The following is an 18,109-nucleotide window of genomic DNA, read 5'->3' on the forward strand; positions in this document are numbered from 1 at the left end:
AGGACTACTCAACCGGTTGTAAATCGAGGACTACTCAACTGGTGCAGCACTGTTTGCAGAATGGGACTTTTGGCGGTCTCAGCAGGGCAGAGACAGCCTGGACAATTCCTATTGGCTTTTGAAAGCCAATAGAATTAGACTCTATTCAAGAGAGTCTATTCTATTGGCTTTCAAAAGCCAATAGAATAAAAGGGAGTAGCACAGCTAAGGAAAAGGGGGAAAAAATGGCGGACTGCGTTGTTTGACGACCCCCGTGAAATGGTCGTTCGACCCCAAATGGGGTCCCGACCCACAGGTTGAGAACCGCTGCTCTATGACTTAGTTACACACCAGACACTCCCTTGGTTTATAATAGAGCTCTATTTGTATTCTTTTCTGTCATTAAATTATTATAGATATAGATATATGTATAAAAATCTTCGGTATGTACATACAGTCATCCTTCTTTTCCTCTCCTCTGCCTGTGGATTCGATCATGAGTGCGTTCCACAGAGAGAGAAAGGCGGAAGGGAAGAATCCCGGGATCTGGTAGCAGGGAAGGAAGGGGGGGTTGCCCGGCTCAGCAGTTCAAGAGATCCAGTGTTGGTTTTATTTGGGGTCCACACGTCCAACCACAAACCCCCAAATCCCATCCGAACAGGGGGCTAGCCATACACAGTATGGCTGGGCAGCTTTGTAGATTTGAGGGGAAGGTTCAAAACATGGGGAGAGACCCCAAAGGTTTTGGCACCTGCCTTAGGAAGATGCCCGCAGATGCCACGAGGGGCATCCAGGCATGTCGAAAAGTTCCTTTTCCTCTCAATGGGGCACCGTGACGAGACTGCAAGGAAGACATATGCTTAACCAGCTCCTTCCAGGTGGAGCGGCCACCTGCAAAGCCGCTGAGAACAGACTAATGAGGTCTTCACCTAGACTTGGAGATGCATGAACCTTGGGGTACCAGGAGCCTGTACGGAGAAGCTGCGATGAGTAGAAGGTATTTTAAAAGAGCCACACCCACATATCCTTCCCTATCTCCATCAGCCTCCCTTCTTCTCATCTGACCAGCTCTCGTTCCAAGCTGGAGCAGAGCTGCCGGGGACAATGGGAGGATGGGAAGGCAAATGAACCCCTGAGACCAAGGATGGAGCGAATGGGGCGCCGGAGCTCAGCTTCAAGGTTCAGGATGGCAATTCTCCAGTTGTTCCAGGAACGGGCTGTCCTCTTGGAGCAGTTTCCACCAGTCTCCAAGCTGGAATGTGAAGGCATCCTTAGAAGAGGCCCGGCTGCAACGGAAACAGCCGAGGCGTGGCAACGTGGAACCGTCGTCTCTTGATTGGCAGGTTCTCTCCCCCCCTCCTCACTGGCACTTGTCATCGCTCTCGGAAGGGCTGAACTCGCGAGGGATGGAGTGCCGTTGCCTCTGATCCCACAACTGGTGGATTTCCGTGGCTTCCATTTCGCTGCTACTGGTTGTGCTGTCCCGGAAGCTCGCCAGTGGGGGGCGCACCTTCGCCCCTTTGGCGGTGACCGAACCCTCAATGGCTTTGCGCAGCTGGAAGAAAGGAAGAGGATGGGATGACGGGAGACAGCAGCATCCGCCACCCAACCCACGCAGGTAGTCCTCGATTTACAACACTTTTGTTTCGTGACCGTTCAAAATGACCACGGCGCTGAAAAAAAAGGAGACTTGGGACCCCTTTGTGGGAGGTGGAAAATATAGCCCCCTCCTCATGTGAGAGAGGCCCCACAGTAGCGATTTAAAACAAAGCTTTGACTCGAACTCTATACGGACGTATTATTTGTAAATTACTGAGCGTTGGGCAACGTGAAATTGCAAAGGAGGTAGTTTCTGTGTGTATTTGGAACGTGAATATCGCAACCATTTGGGAAAAGGGGAACTGAAAGTAACAAATGGATGGAGGTTTCAGATGTACACGGAGGTATGTGGAAACTGCTGGTCAGCACGAAAGAGCAAGGAACTGATTTTGCAAGATAATAATAATAATAATAATAATAATAATAATAATAATAATAATAATAATAATAATAGCAATAATAATAATAATAATAGTAGTAGTAGTAGTAATAATAATAATAATAATAATAATAATAATAATAATAATAATAATAAAGTTGGAAGGGACCTTGGAAGTCATCTAGTCCAACCCCCTGCTCAGGCAGGAAACCCTACACCATTTTGGACAAATGGCTGTCCAGTCTCTTCTTAAAAACCTCCAGTATAGGAACATTCACCGCTTCTGGAGGCAGGTTGTTCCACTGGTTAATTGTTCTAACTGTCAGGAAGTTTCTCCTTAGTTCTAGATTGCTTCTCTCCTTGATGAGTTTCCATCCGTTGCTTCTTGTCCTGCCTTCTGGTACTTTGGAGAATAGCTTGACTCCCTCTTCTTTGGGGCAGCCCCTGAGATATTGGAACACGGCTATCATATCCCCCCTCGTCCTTCTCTTCGTTAAACTAGACCTACCCAATTCCAGCAACCGTTCCTTATATATTTTAGCCTCCAGTCCCCTGATCCTCTTTGTTGCCCTTCTCTGTGCTCTTTCTAGAGTCTCAATATCTTTTTTACATTGTGGTGACCAAAACTGGATGCAGTATTCCAGTGTGGCCTTACCAAGGCCTTGTAAAGTGGTATTAATACTTCACGTGATCTTGACTCTATCCCTCTGTTGATGCAGCCTAGGACTGTATTGGCCTTTTTGGCAGCTGCAGCACACGGCTGGCTCCTATTTAATGACTGTCAGTTAGAAGAAAGGTATAAAAATGTTAGTCAAAATCTAGCTTGGGGCCGTTGGCCTACAGCTGTCCTTTTGGAATCTGCTATGCCATATGGTCCTCATTGCAATGGGTTATTAATGCAAGTGATGTTGTGTTATTATGCTTGCTATGTTCCAAATTATTCGCAAAATAAACCTCTGAATCGTAAAGTAAGAATTATTGTTTTGTGTTGCTGTCTCTTGTCTTTTTCGTTGGGTTTTTCCACGACACCTTTTCACACTTAGAACCGCTGCAGTATCCCCAGGGTCGTGGGGTCACGTGGGTCAAAATTCAGGCTCTTGGCAACTGAGTCATATTTATGACAGTTGCCATGTCCCGGGGTCACATGATCCCCTTTTGCGACTTTCTGACAAGCAAAGTCATTGGGGGAAAGCCAGATTCACTTTATAGTCATGTGACTAATTCAGGCTGCCAGGGGAATTCTGGGAATTGAAGTCCACAAGTCTTAAAGTGGCCAAGTTTGAGGACCCCCTGGACTAATTTAACAACTGGAGTGATTCACTTAATAACTGTGGCAAGGAAGGTTGCAAAATGGGGCAAAACTCAATTAAAAACTTGCTTAGCGACAGAAATTTTGGGCTCAAGTATGGTCGTAAGTCGAGGACTACCTATTCTGGCCAGAAACTGATATCTTAAGAATCTTTCCTAACAAGCTGATCATAAAAGTTTGGACTTCGATCAAACTAGGCTAGTGAACAGATAATTCTCGACATACGACCACAATTGAGCCCAAATTTCTGTTGTTAAGTGAGACATTTGTTAAGTGAGTTTTGCCTCATTTTACGACCTTCTGGCCACAGTTGTTAAACGAATCACGCTGGTTGTTTAGCTAATAACTCAGTTGTTAAGTAAAACTGGCTCCCGCGTTGACTTTGCTTGTTGCACGGTTGCAAAACGGGAATCACATGACCGCAGGAGCGTCGTAAATATGAGTCAGCTGCCAGGCGTTTAAATTTTGATCATGTGAAAATGGGGATGCTACAACGGTTGTCAGTGTGAAAAACGGCCACAAAGTCCCTTTTTTCAGTGCTGTTGTAAATTGGAACGGTCACTAAATGAACTGTTGTTAAGGACTGCTACTGGGTAAAAATTGCATGAGTTGACGTTTGTAAGCTGCTTAGAGTCCTCTCTGGATGAGATGGGCAGCACATAAATTTAATAAGCATTAAAATAATCCAAAGTCTAGTCCCAAATATCTAGAAATTGCTAGGTGAGGATTGTGGAGATTGTGAAAATCAGGGATTATCCTGCTTTTTTGTACCAGGCTGGTATCAGGGATCCAATCTTGCTTTTGTACCGATGCAGAACATATCACTGGCTACCCAGTCACCAACCACATTTATCTTTGTGAGCCTTTGCTAAGGGGATGGCAGAAAGGCAGAGAATGTAAGATGCATCCCCCTTCAATAGACAAGAGGACTGGAGGCTAAAACATATCAGGAATGGTTGCTGGAATTGGGTGTGTCTGGTTTAATGAAGAGAAGGACGAGGGGGGATATTATAGCAGTGTTCCAATATCTCGGGTTGCCACAAAGAAGAGGGAGTCAAAGCTATTTTCCAAGGCACCTGAAGGCAGGACAAGAAGCAACGGATGGAAACTGATCAAGGAGAGAAGCAACCTAGAACTAAGGAGAAATTTCCTGACAGTTAGAATAATTAACCAGTGGAACCACCTGCCTCCAGAAGCTGTGAATGCTCCAATGCTGGAAATTTTCAAGAAGAAACTGGACAGCCATTTGTCCGAAATGGTATAGGGTTTCCTGCCTGAGCAGGGGGTTGGACTAGATGACCTCCAAGGTCCCTTCCAACTTTATTTATTTATTATCATTATCATCATCATCATCATGGATCATCGCACAGTCAGCCAGACGTTCAGACTGGATTTGGCATTTTGTCTACCTATCGAGTCCTTACCCAGGACCTGGGATAGGCAGATGTGGATGTTTGATGATGATGATTATTATTATTATTATACAGATACAGGACAAATGAGGAGGAAACCCAGATTTTTTTTCCCCACATGCTGTGACCAGAATGTGAAGGATTTGGATTCAATTGGATTATGAATTGGCATAAATTCTATGCCCTATCTTTTAATGAATAATAATTTGGCAAAGAGTAATGCTTTGAAAAAGGACATCTGTTTCCCACGAGAAAAATCCCTGTTCTAATGTTAGAATGACAAGATACCTGTCTGATATATAGATAAGTGGGTCTGTGTGTATATGTGCAGGTGTCTCAGGCCAGACGACAGAACTGCCTAGAATTCTGGGAATTGAAGTCCACACATATTAAAGTGGCCAAGGTTGAAAAACACGGATGTAGGATGACCTTAAGAAACATTTCTTTGCCGCATACGGGACATGGCATGACATTAGAGAAAATCAACAGAAACCTCTGAAGTTTCACTCTTCTTGGGTTGATCCTTCTAAGTGCTACTCACCTCTTTGAGAGACACCACGCCAATCAAGCGCCCGATACTGGTGACGTAAGCGTGGTCCACTCCCAAGAGGGAGAAGATGGTGTGGGTCTGGAAGAGAAGGGAACAAGCTCGGCTTAGCATCGCAAAATACAGAAAAATGGTAGCCACAAGTTCTGTCCTTATCTTCCAAGTCAATGTAAAGGGGGTCTTTGTCCATGGCACGCTGATGCCAACAATATAACGAAGGCTACACCTACTTGGTTGGTCTGAAAGCAAATAATACTCTCTCTCTCTCTCCCATTCTGTGTGTGTGTGTTTATAACAGCCATAATATCTTGGATGCTGTGTAAAATTTGGAGAGAATAAAAGACTCCTATCCTTCTTCCAGTGTTAACAAATACAGATACCTATGCATTAAAGTGAAATCTAGGCCTAGAGGGGTCAAAATGCCAGGGCAACTAGACACGGGCAGTTTTTTCCCTCCTACTATCCCTGTGCTGAACATTTAATTCCCACAGTTCTGTTTAAAGTATATGCATATCTACCCATACAGTGTGGCTGTAGTGTTATTATGTATCCTTTTAATTATCTTCCTCATTTCCCCCCTTTTATTGGTATTGTTGGAAGAAAAGTCTTCATCAGGGTTCAGTCCAAGCAGGGAATAAACAACATGGCGACTGCTTTAGAAAGAAGGTTGCAGTTTATTGAAGAGGAGAGCCAGACAGAAAGAGAGAGAAGAAAGGGGTGAGCACATGTAGGGAGTGGGGTTTATACCCTCTGGAGCCTTTTGTTTGGAGTGATTTCCTGTTCCTGTTTGAGGCTATTTCCTGTGTCATGTATTCTGAGCTGAGTCTGGGATTGCCCTTTGGCATCTGTGGGTTAATCCTATTAACCTGTCTTCGACTTTGGGTGGGGTCTGTAGATTTTAGGTATCTTTGTCTTCCTAAGTTTCTAGCTCAGTGGTTCTCAACCTGTGGGTCGGGACCCCATTTGGGGTTGAACGACCATTTCACAGAGGTCGCCAAACAACGCAGTCCGCCATTTTCTCCCCCTTTTCCTTAGCTGTGCTACTTCGTTTTATTCTATTGGCTTTTGAAAGCCAATAGAATAGACTTGCTTGAATAGAGTCTAATTCTATTGGCTTTCAAAAGCCAATAGGAATTGTCCAGACTGTCTCTGCCCTGCTGAGCCTGGCAAAAGTCCCATTCTGCAAACGGTGCTGCGCCAGTTGAGTAGTCCTCGACTTACGACCAGTTGAGTAGTCCTCGATTTATGACCGGTTGGCGGGTCGCGGCATTAAAAAGGTTGAGAACCACTGTTCTAGCTCCAACCTTCCTGGATTTACATCTGCATCTCTATAGAGCTGGTCCCTGCTTGGGGGAGGGAGACCTGGGGCTATTAAGAAAACTGCTTTCCTGCCTCTTCAAGATCCTTCTCTGGGGGCTGACTTCCCACAGAATCATTGGTTATTATTATTCTCCCTGTTACTTTGCAAGCATCCCTATGATCACGTGATCAAAATTCAGGTGCTTGGCAACTGGCATGTATTTCTGATAGTTGCATTCTCCTAGGGCAGAGATAGGCAACCTTGGCTCTTTATAACTCATGGACTTCAACTCCCAGAATTCCTCAGCCAGCGACGCTGAGGGGAAAGGGAGAGGTTTCCAAGCTGAGCCATGCTGGCTCAGGAATTCTGGGAGTTGAAGTCCACGAGTCATGAAGGGGCCATAGTTCCCCCATGCTGGCTCAGGAATTCTGGGAATTAAAGTCTACCCATCTCTGAGTGGCCAAGGTTGAAAAATACAGGCCTAGGCCAGGAATAGGCAACCTTGGCTCTTTTATGACTCGTGGACTTCAACTCCCAGAATTCCTGAGCCAGCCATGCTGAGGGGAAAGGGAGAGGTTTCCAAGCTGAGCCATGCTGGCTCAGGAATTCTGGGAGTTGAAGTCCACGAGTCATAAAAGGGCCAAGGTTGCCTACCCCTGTCCTAGGGCCATGTAATCATCATTTGTAATCTTCCCAGCTGGCTTCTGACAAGCAACATCAACGGGGGAAGCCAAATTGGCTTAACAGCCACATAATTCATTTAACCACTGCAGTCACTTTCTTAACAACTATAGCAAAAAGGCCACTAAAATGGGGCACAGCTCACTTTCTTTAACTGCCTTGCTTTGGAATGGAAATTTTGGACTCCATTGTGGTCCAAAGTCGAGGACTTATAAATCATCCAGCTTTGCTTCGGGTCCCACAACCTACCTTGTGCAAAGAAGTCCGTTCCACCAGCTGGAAGGGCGCCGGATCGATCTTGCAGTTGTTGAAGTTGACCAACTGATCAAGCTGTCGCTCCTCCCATTCCAGAATCTACAAATTCAGGAGATGCATTAATGCAGCAGGCCGGCTCACATTTATTTCCTATTGCATTTACGGTATAATATTTACAATGTTTTCTTCTCTGAGTATCAGCCGTTCAACAAAGTCCCACTGATAAATGATTCTATGCCTGAAGACGGTGATAAGTCTGCATATAGACTTATAGGCAGGACAAGAAGCAATGGATAGAAACTAACCAAAGAGAGAAGCAATCTAGAACTAAGGTGAAACTTCTTGACAGTTAAAGCAATTAATCAGTGGAACAACTTGCCTCCAGAAACTGTGAATGTTCCAACACTGGAAGTCTTTCCAGAAGAGATTGGACAGCTATTTGTCTGAAATGGTATAGGGTTTCCTGCCTGAGCAGGGGGTTGGACTAGATGACCTCCAAGGTCCCTTATAAATTTATTATTATTATTGATCATCGCAATCAGCCAGATGTTCAGACTGGATTTGGCATTTTTGTCTACTTATCGAGTCCTTACCAAGGACCTGGAATAGGCAGATGTGGCTGTTTGATGGCATTACAGATATCGTCGCAGGATGGAAGCAGTTCCTAGTAAGGCCTCCTTTTGCAATTGACTAATGGCGAATTTGTCAATGCCAATGGTGTTCAAGTGATGCTCCAGTTGTTTTGGGATTGCACCCAAGGAGCCTATTACTATTGGTACTACCCTTGCTTGCTTTTGCCACAGACTTCCTATTTCTATTTGTAGGTCTTTGTATTTTGTTATCTTCTCCAGTTCTTTCTCATCTATTCTGCTGTCTCCAGGCACTGCCACGTCCACTATCCAGACTTTTTTGTCTTTCTTATCGACAATTGTTAAGTCCGGGGTGTTATGTTGCAGGTGCTTGTCTGTTTGAATTCTGAAGTCCCAGAGCAGTTTAATTTTATCATTTTCTTTGACTTTCTCTATTTTATGATCCCACCGGTTCTTGCTGACAGGCAAATGATATTTCTTGCAGATCTTCCAGTGCACCATATTATTATTATTATTATTATTGTTGTTGTTGTTGTTGTTGTTGACAGGAAGTTGAACAACTGGACCTGTGGTACAACTGGAACAATCTGGAGCTGGAGATGCTTAAGTTAAAACTGTAGAAATGTTAGCACATTTTAGGAGAAGCTCTCCTATTCCACCCCTCTCCTACCATATTAGATAACACAGTATTAACACTACAGACCTTCAGGTTTCTGGGTTCTATAATCTTCCAGGATTTGAAATGGACACCTAACATTAGAACCACCATTAAAAAGGCACAACAAAGAATGTTCTTCCTGCGTCAACTCAGAAAGCTCAGCCGGTCCAGGGAGCTGCTGATACAGTTTTACAGAGGAATTATTGAGTCTGTCATTTGCACCTCTTTAAACTGACTGGCTTGGTAAAGCAACCAAACAGGACAAGTAAAGACTTCACTGAATAGTTAGGACTGCAGAAAAAACAATTGCAAGCAGCCTGCCTTCCACTGAAGACCTGTATACTGCACAGGTCAGAAAGAGGGCTGAGAAAATAACCACAGACCTCTCACATCCTGGATTTAAACTGTTTCAACTTCTCCCCTCAGGATGCTGCTATAAGGCATTGCATCGGAAAACAACCACAATGTAAGGACCCACCCCACTTTGCATCTTAAGAAGACAGAACTCTTGGAATAATTCTTCCAACAGGAATCCTTTATTAAGAAAAAGTGGTTGCAGGCGTGCTAGACAGGACTTGGGGTCCAAGCTCTCCAATTCAAGGTTTTAAGGGTTTCCCCAGTAGCCCCACCCAATCAACCCCCTCTTTCAGCGACAGTCTCAGGCATTACACTTCCACCCCCCTTTTCATTACTGCCTGGCTGGATGGAGACTTCAAAGAAACTACATGAAAGGAAAACGGCCCCATTCTTATGGTTAGTTCTTTTGCAATACACACATTCAGTTCCTTAGAAGTCTACTGAAGGAAGTGAGGGCCATAAAGCCCCTTTGTTCTCCCCCTTCTCTCCCTCTTATGGCAGAATCCAGAGAAGGCAGAATTGGGGTTTTCTATATTTGATAACTGGAGATGAAGTATAATTGGATTCTGACACACTAGACACAAAGACAGTCCCCCCCCCCCGTGCCATCACTCTGCTGAACACCTAATTCCCACAGAACCATCTTATGCCTAAGGATATCTAACCCTATAAAAGGATTGCATTGCTATTATCCTTCTTATCCTTCTTATTTCTACTCCTATTGGTATTTTATAACTATCACTTTGTTACCGTATTTGTGTCTTATGAGTTATGATTTATCACTTTGTTGCTTGTATGTTCACTGAGAGCTTTTGCACTGGAGACAAATTATTTGTATGTCCAATCACAATTGGCCAATAAAGAATGTTCTATTATCTATTCTATTCTATTCTATTCTATTCTATTCTATTCTATTCTATTCTATTCTATTCTATTCTATTCCATTCCATTCCATATATTCTATTCTATTCTATTCTATTCTATTCTATTCTATTCTATTCTATTCTATTCTATTCTATTCCATTCCATTCCATTCCATTCCATATATTCTATTCTATTCTATTCTATTCTATTCTATTCTATTCTATTCTATTCTATTCTATTCTATTCTATTCTTATTTTTTTCAGTAGAGATAGTGTCTAGTTCCATACAACATGCTACAGAAGGCTTAAGGGAAGTGCTACAGACTGGCATAAAATCTGAAAATCATGCCTGAAAAGAACTAAAACTTGAATCCCCCCTCCTTTTAATTTTAAAATCCTAATTATTGCACCACACTGACTTCGGAAGGCATGACTGTTTTCAAATCATATGCTTCATTTATTTCCCAAGTTCGCCTGTTCGGGATTTTCATAATTTTTGGAACAACGAACTAACCACACGGGCTGGATTTGCACAAATAAAGCCGTAGAATTTTTTAAAAAGCCATTTTGATCAACAGTTTGCATGAATCATCTGCCGAGGTCTTTATCTGGCTGTCTAAGTGTTTTGTTTGATCACAGCCAAGGTGTGAATAATCTAAAGCAGATAGGTGATTAAGACAAAGCCTATAATGGTTGCAGCCACAGGCCAGCTTTTTTCCAGCTCTTAGCAACAGATAAGACAAACCACCTCGGAAGCTTCTGCTTGTTAATTATTTGCTGTAATTCAAAGAGACCCAGAGATGGACGACTGGGTATCGGGAGATCTTTATGGGCAGGGCTTATCAGATCGTTTCCCCAGTATTTCTTGATTAAGCCAATTGCAACAATCTCGTGTTCTATCAATGGCAGAGGGCCTGTTTTGCACACGGTCCAAGGTTCTATTACAACCTTCTCTCCAGTTCGGGGGAAAAAACCAAGAAAGAGGAGATATGAAAGTCTTTTTTTTTTTTCAGATGCTAGAAAGTGAGAACCGTTTTGATGTAATAAAAAGCTGTCAGCACCACTACCGTAGGTAGACTAGACTTGAAAATCAACTCCATGGGAGGACACTTTATTGAAATATAATAGCACAATCTTGCAACTGATTGCATTAGAACAGGGGTCTTCAAACTTGGCCTTTTTAGGACTTGTGGACTTCAACTCCCAGAATTCCTCAGCCAGCAACGCTGGCTGAGGAATTCTGGGAGTTGAAGTCCACAAGTCCTAAAACACAGAATAAGAGGCTTGGAAGGGACCTTGGAGATCTTCTAGTCCAACCCCCTGCTCAAGCAGGAAATCCTATTATCATTTCAGACAAGAGGCTGTCCGAACTTTTCTGAAAAACCTCAGCGATGATATACCCACAACTTATGGAGGCAAGCCATTCCACCAATTTAATTGATTGATAAATTAATTAATTAAAATATTATACACTCTCTCTTTTTTACGTCCCAGTAAATCAGGGAGGAATTTGCCTGAGTTACTTATCTTTTTTTCTTCTGGACTTAAAACATGTTTTAAACCTTGGATCTAGCCCAGGGGTAGGTAACCTTGACTCTTTTATGACTCATGGACTTCAACTCCCAGAATTCCTGAGCCAGCCATGCTGAGGGGAAAGGGAGAGGTTTCCAAGCTGAGCCATGCTGGCTCAGGAATTCTGGGAGTTGAAGTCCACGAGTCATAAAAGGGCCAAGTTTGAAGACCTCCTATATTAGAACATAGAACACAGAATAAGAGGCTTGGAAGGGACCTTGGAGGTCTTCTAGTCCAACCCGCTGCTCAAGCAGGAAATCCTATTATCATTTCAGACAAGAGGCTGTCCGAACTTTTACACCCCAGTACCAGAATCTTACCTCAGCTGGAGTCATCTCGCTAACAGGATCAAATTCTTCCTGCAAGAGAAACAAAGAGAGGGATATTTACCAGAACCTAATATGTGGGAAAGGGACACAAAGTGTGACTGGACTGTGGAAGGAGGGGAGGTCCAGCTGACTAGGTTGGTGACTAAGGGATAGAGACTGCAGTTAGATCAGGAGAATCAGGAGCTGGCAAGTGAACTACGGGTAATCATCATCATCATCATCATCATCATCATACAGTTGGAAGGAACCTTGGAGGTCATCTAGTCCAAGCCCCTGCTCAGGCAGGAAACCCTATACCATTTCAGACAAATGGCTGAATGTGCCTGGCTAAGGAATTCTGGGAGTTGAAGTCCACAAGTCATAAAAGGGCCAAGTTTGAAGACCCCTGGTCTAAGAGATGCATCCATGAACTTGCTAAGCCTGGGGTTGCTCACTTGTTTGATAGATAGGTAGTCCTTAACTTACTACCATTCATTTAGTGCAGTGTTTCTCAACCTTGACCATTTTAAGGCATGTGGACTTCAACTCCCAGAATTCCACAGCCAGCAATGCTGGCTGTGGAATTCTGGGAGTTGAAGTCCACATGCCTTAAAATTGTCAAGGTTGAGAAACCCTGATTTAGTGACTGTTCCAAGTTAAATGGCACTGAAAAAGAGTGACACAACTCATCCTTCCACTTACAACAACTTGCATCATGGTCATATGATCAAAATTCAGGCGCTTGGCAACTGGCGTGCATTTATAATGGTTGCAGGGTCCTGGGGTCAGGTGATCGCCATTTGCAACCTTCCCAGCTGACTTGCAACAAGCAGAGTCTGCTTAACTCAATCTGAATAGAGCTGGAAGGGACCTTGGAGGTCTTCTAGTCCAACCCCCCTCCTCAAGCAGGAGACCCTACAACCAGGGGTATCAAACTGCCCGGCCCACGGGCTGGATGCGTCACATGGGGGCTGCGCCCACCCCCAGCTTCAGCAAGGGAAAAAAAAGTCACAGTACGTTGCGACACGTCACATGATGCGGCGAGCTTGACACCCCTGCCCTACACCATTTCAGATAGGTGGCTGTCCAGTCTTTTCTTAAAAACTTCCAGTAATGAAGCACCCAGAGCTTCTGGAGGCAAGCTGTTCCACGGGTTCATTGTCCTCCCTGTTAGGAAATTTCTCCTTAATTCCAGATAGCTTCTCTCCTTAATTAGTTTCCATCCATTGTTTCTTGTCCTGCCCTCGGACACTTTGGGGAATAATTTGACCCCCTCTTCTTTGCGGCAGCCCCTCAAATACTGGATACTGTTATCATGTCACTCCTAGTCCTTCTTTTCTCTGGACTGGCCACCCCCAACTCCTGCAGCCGTTCTTCATATGTTCTTGTCTCCAGTCCTTTAATCATCTTAGCTGCTCTTCTCTGCACTTTTCCCCAAGTCTCAATATTTTTTTTTATAATGTGGTGACCAAACCTAGATGCAGTGTTCCAGGTGTGGCCTTGCTAAGGCTTTATAAAGCGGTACTAATACTTCACGTGATTTTGATTCTGTGCCTCTGTTTATACAACCAAGCATGTAATTCACTTAACGGCAGCAATTCACTTAACAACCGTGGTATGAAAGATCGTAAAATCGTGTGGGACTCACTTAAGAACGGCCTTGCTTAGCAGCTGAAATTCTGATCCCAATTGTGGTTGTAAGTCGAGGACCACATGTAAGTGGGGACTTGCACTAGCCCAGGGGTCTTCAAACTTGGCTCTTTTATGAATTGTGGACGTCAACTCTCAGAATTCCTGAGCCAGCCATGCTGAGGGGAAAGGGAGAGGTTTCCATGCTTAGCCATGCTGGCTCAGGAATTCTGGGAGTTGAAGTCCACGAGTCATAAAAGAGCCATGGTTGCATACCCCTGACCTATACCATCTCAGTCAAGGACTGTCTAGCCCAGGAGTAGGCAACCTTGGCTCTTTATGACTCAACTCCCAGAATTCCTGAGCCAACCATGCTGAGGGGAAAGGGAGAGGTTTCCATGCTTAGCCATGCTGGCTCAGGAATTCTGGGAGTTGAAGTCCACGAGTCATAAAAGAGCCATGGTTGCCTACCCCTGACCTATACCATCTCAGTCAAGTGACTGTCTAGCCCAGGAGTAGGCAACCTTGGCTCTTTTATGACACGTGGACTTCAACTCCCAGAATTCCTGAGCCAACCATGCTGAGGGGAAAGGGAGAGGTTTCTATGCTTAGCCATGCTGGCTCAGGAATTCTGGGAGTTGAAGTCCATGAGTCATAAAAGAACCCAGATTGCCTACCCCTGCACTAGCCTGTTGTGCAAATCCCCACCTGTTTGGTTTAACGCTCCGTGCAAGCCCACATTATGGATTAAATCAGTAACCAGATCATGTATATTATGTGAATGTAGCACAAGGACCCCCTGACTCTTATCTTCCCCCAGGTAAGCAGACTTTCACCTCCTTGCACTGAGGCCTTGAATCGTGCGTAGGACCTTTGCAGAACCCAGGAGCGTGTGGCTGTTTTCACCTGATGCTTCCGTCAATACAGCCTAACATTGCATTAGCATCTTTAGCAACTTGACTGCGTCACTGTGTACCTCACAATAAAGACTGAGCTGCATAGAGCTACGCTTGCTGAATTGATTTCTCTTTGGAAAACACATTCCGTGAGCCCAGAAAAATCTCTTTTCACCTGTTTCTTGCAAGAAAAGGGGACATCGTAAACCAAATTAAAAGACTCGAATAGCCAAAATCCACCCAGGCAGGATTGTCTCTGTTTCAGCCCCTTTCGCAATCTGCTTAGAGAATCACCCACAATTATTTTTAATGATGCAGATTTATTTTCAGGAGAGAAAGATGGAAAGGGCAGAGAAGCCAGCAATTCTGGGGCAGGAATGATGGCGACAGATATTTATGATTGGCTGTTCCCAGGTCAGATTGCTAATATAAATCAACGAGTTTGTCAAAGGGGGGGGGGAGAGGCTTGTTTTGCGCTACCGCTAAGACACAAACACAATCAAAACAAGAGGCGGAACTGTGCTGAAGGTATTCGCCTGTGGCCATACAGGTAGTCCTCGGATTACAACCATTCATTTGGTGACCATTCAAGTTAGAAAAAAAGTGACATGAGCCTTTTTCACACTTACGACCGTTGCAGCATCCCTTTGGTCATGGGGATTAAAATTTGGATGCTTGGCAACAGGCTCATATTTATGACGGTTGCAGTGCTCCGGGGTCACGTGACCCCCTTTTTGTGATGAGCAAAGTCAACGGGGAAGCCAGATTCACTGAACAACTGTGCTACTGACTTAACCACCGCAGTGATTCAGTGTGGCAAGAAAAGTCATAAAATGGGGCAAAACTCAACCAACAAGCTTAGCAAATGTGGCATTGCAGGCTGACTCTGCCCACTGCCGGGAGTTCGATCCTGAACCAGCTCAAGGCTGACTCAGCTTTCCATCCTTCCGAGGTCGGTAAAACGAGGACAAAGATTGTTGGGGGGGGGGGGGGAATAGGCTGACTCTATAAGCCGCTTAGAGAGGGCTGTAAAACACTGTGAAGCGAAATATAAGTCTAAATCAGGGGTAGGCAACCTTGGCTCTTTTATGACTCATGGACTTCAACTCCCAGAATTCCTGAGCCAAGCCATGCTGAGGGGAAAGGGAGAGGTTTCCATGCTTAGCCATGCTGGTTCAGGAATTCTGGGAGTTGAAGTCCACAAGTCATAAAGCGGCCTAGACCTAGGCCAGAGATAGGCAACCTTGGCTCTTTTATGACTCGTGGACTTCCACTCCTAGAATTCCTGAGCCAGCCATGCTGAGGGGAAAGGGAGAGGTTTCCAAGCTGAGCCATGCTGGCTCAGGAATTCTGGGAGTTGAAGTCCACGAGTCATAAAAGAGCCCAGGTTGCCTATCTCTGGCCTAGGCCTAGGCCACTTCATGACTTGTGGACTTCAACTCCCAGAATTCCTGAGCCAGCATGGCTCAGCTTGGAAACCTCTCCCTTTCCCCTCAGCATGACTGGCTCAGGAATTCTGGAAATTGAAGTCCACGAGTCATAAAAGAGCCAAGGTTGCCTATCCCTGGTCTAAGTGCTAAGGCTGTTGCTATTTTAAGTCAGGGACTACCTGTACATTAGAGCAGAGTTTTTCCAGCCTTGGCAACTTTAAAATAAATGGATTTCAATCCCCAGAATTCTCCAGCCAGAATTCTGGGAGTTTAAGACCGGATGTCTTCAAGTGGCCCAAGCTGAGAGGCAATGTATTAGGGGAAATTTTAAAATTTTCTCCAAACAATACTGAATTTGGGTTTCCCGTACAAATCGTCTGACAGAATCAGCTCAAAGGATGTCAACCATTTTGCTCTGAGGGTTAGATAGCTCAGTGCTTTTTGGAAGCTCAAACCAAGTGGAATTTTTCCAATGTCAGGCCCTTTATATACTCTTGAGTCCTAATTTAGAAGCTATAATAAAGTGTGCATTGTGTATGTGCTTCTTAATCAGTGGATGTGGTCACATGTTAATTAGCCAGCTCTTGTCTGTACCAGTGATATTTCAACCTTGGCCACTTTAGGAAGAAGAGGGTGCCAAAATTAGCACAACTGTGCCACAGGCAAGATTTTTCTTCTAATGGTAGGGATAGTACCAGTCAGCTTAGTTGTAGTTTGGCCAGGATGTGCAAAGAACCGAAGCACAGCTTTATTCTAAATGTTTTCACACAATATTATGTGAACAAAGATCTGTAATATAGAACAGCGATGCTGGCTGGGGAATACTGGGAATTGAACTTCACACATCTTAAAGTTGTGAAGGTCCAAAAACGCTGGTTTAAATTGAAGGTCAGGAAGAATACAAGGCTAATCCATTTTGCTAAGGAGGTTGTAGGATAAACAGGCGGTTTCTTACTTAGGCATGTGTGAATTCCAAAAGCCAAATTGTCTTGAATTGGGAAGTTAGGTTCATAAATCCTGGAAAACGCCCCCCCCCCTCAAAAAAAACCTTCAGCACAGTCTTAACCCTCTACAGCCACCCTAAGGGCCCATCTAATTTTTAGTTCCTGTGATTTTTGCAAGGAGAGGAACGGATACGGGGCGGCTGGCCCACACTTACCACCACCGAAATGCGGACGCGTTTCGACTTGTGCTTTTCGGATGCCCCCGAATTCTCCTCCTTTTAATTTTTACCAGGGGAACAAAACAAATGGGAGGGAGAGAGAACATAATTTCAGGAAGGGAGCAGCTGAGCAGGGACAGGTCTGCCAGGTTAGGGAGTGAGCAGCATCCTGGGAAGTGAAGATTTTTTTTGCTCAAAGATGGAGAGAGAGACGGGGTGATAAAAACGGAGAGCTCACCTCCGCGGACTCTGCTGTGGAGGAGTTGGCACAAAAAAGGTTCCTCAAGGTGATGCCCGGAGTCTCTGTCGTCCCAGCTGTCCACAAAGAGGGAGAGAGGGACAGGGAGGAGAGAGGGAGGGAGGAAGAGAGAGTAGGGAGGGAGGGAGGGAGAAGGAAGTAGGGACGGGAGACAGGGAGAGAGAGAGGAGGGAGACAGGGAGAGAAAGAGGAGGGAGGAAGGGAGAGAGAGAGAGGAGGGAAGGAGAAGGAGGAGATGGAGAGGAGGGAGACAGGGAGAGAGAGATGAGGGAGGGAGAGAGAGAGGAGGGAGGGAGAGAGAGAGGAGGGAGGGAGAGAGACGGAGGAGAGAGGGAAGGAAAGAGGGAGGGAGAGAGAGGGAGAGAGGAGGAAAGGAGAAGGAGGGAGATGGGGAGAGAGAGGAGGGAGGAAGAGAGAGAGGAGAGAGGGAGAGAGAGGGAGGATGGAGGGAGGGAGAGAGAGAGAAGAGGGAAGGAGAAGGAAGGAGACAGGGAGAGAGAGATGAGGGAGGGAGGGAGAGAGATGAGGGAGGGAGAGAAGGGAGGGAGGGAGGGAGAGGAGGGAGATAAGGAGAGAGAGATGAGGGAGGGAGAAAGAGAGGAGGGAGGAAGAGAGAAGAGGGAGGGAGGGAGAGAGGAGGGAGGGAGAGAAGGAGGAGGGAGGGAGGGAGAGAGAGAGGCCTCATAATTATTCAGAGAGTAGCTGGGGGAGGAGCCAAGTGCCGTACAGGTAGTCCTCGGCTTATGCCCGCAATTGAGTCCATTTTTGTTGTTAAGTGAAACATTTCTTTTGGGAATTTTACCCCATTTTACAACTTTTCTTGCCACGTTTCTTAAGTGAATCGCTGAAGTTGTTAAGCTAGTAACATAGTTGTTAAGTGAATCTGGCTTTCCCATTGACCTTGCTGGTCAGAAGACCACAGA

At 45.0% G+C, this 18,109-nt stretch overlaps 1 protein-coding gene across 3 annotated transcripts in view; it reads right to left on the minus strand.

Moving 5' to 3' along the window:
- Positions 1-341: 341 nt before the first annotated feature.
- CLCN2 (chloride voltage-gated channel 2) overlaps positions 342-18,109 on the minus strand; it is a 115,248-nt gene continuing 97,480 nt past the window's right edge. For 2 of the 3 annotated variants that reach the window (XM_039356509.1, XM_039356511.1), the window contains 6 exons: positions 17,166-17,242; positions 16,925-16,984; positions 11,823-11,861; positions 7,456-7,560; positions 5,220-5,306; positions 342-1,534 (listed from right to left, as the gene is read on the minus strand). In XM_039356509.1, the coding sequence (XP_039212443.1) occupies positions 1,340-1,534; positions 5,220-5,306; positions 7,456-7,560; positions 11,823-11,861; positions 16,925-16,984; positions 17,166-17,242 (563 nt within the window). In that variant the 3' untranslated portion in view covers positions 342-1,339. The remainder of the gene's footprint in view (positions 1,535-5,219; positions 5,307-7,455; positions 7,561-11,822; positions 11,862-16,924; positions 16,985-17,165; positions 17,243-18,109) is intronic. The other variant, XM_039356510.1, reaches the window with a different exon arrangement.

Source organism: Crotalus tigris, unplaced genomic scaffold, assembly GCF_016545835.1.
Source record: "Crotalus tigris isolate CLP2741 ecotype Arizona unplaced genomic scaffold, ASM1654583v1 scf7180000018825.4774228, whole genome shotgun sequence".
NCBI lineage: Eukaryota > Metazoa > Chordata > Lepidosauria > Squamata > Viperidae > Crotalus > Crotalus tigris.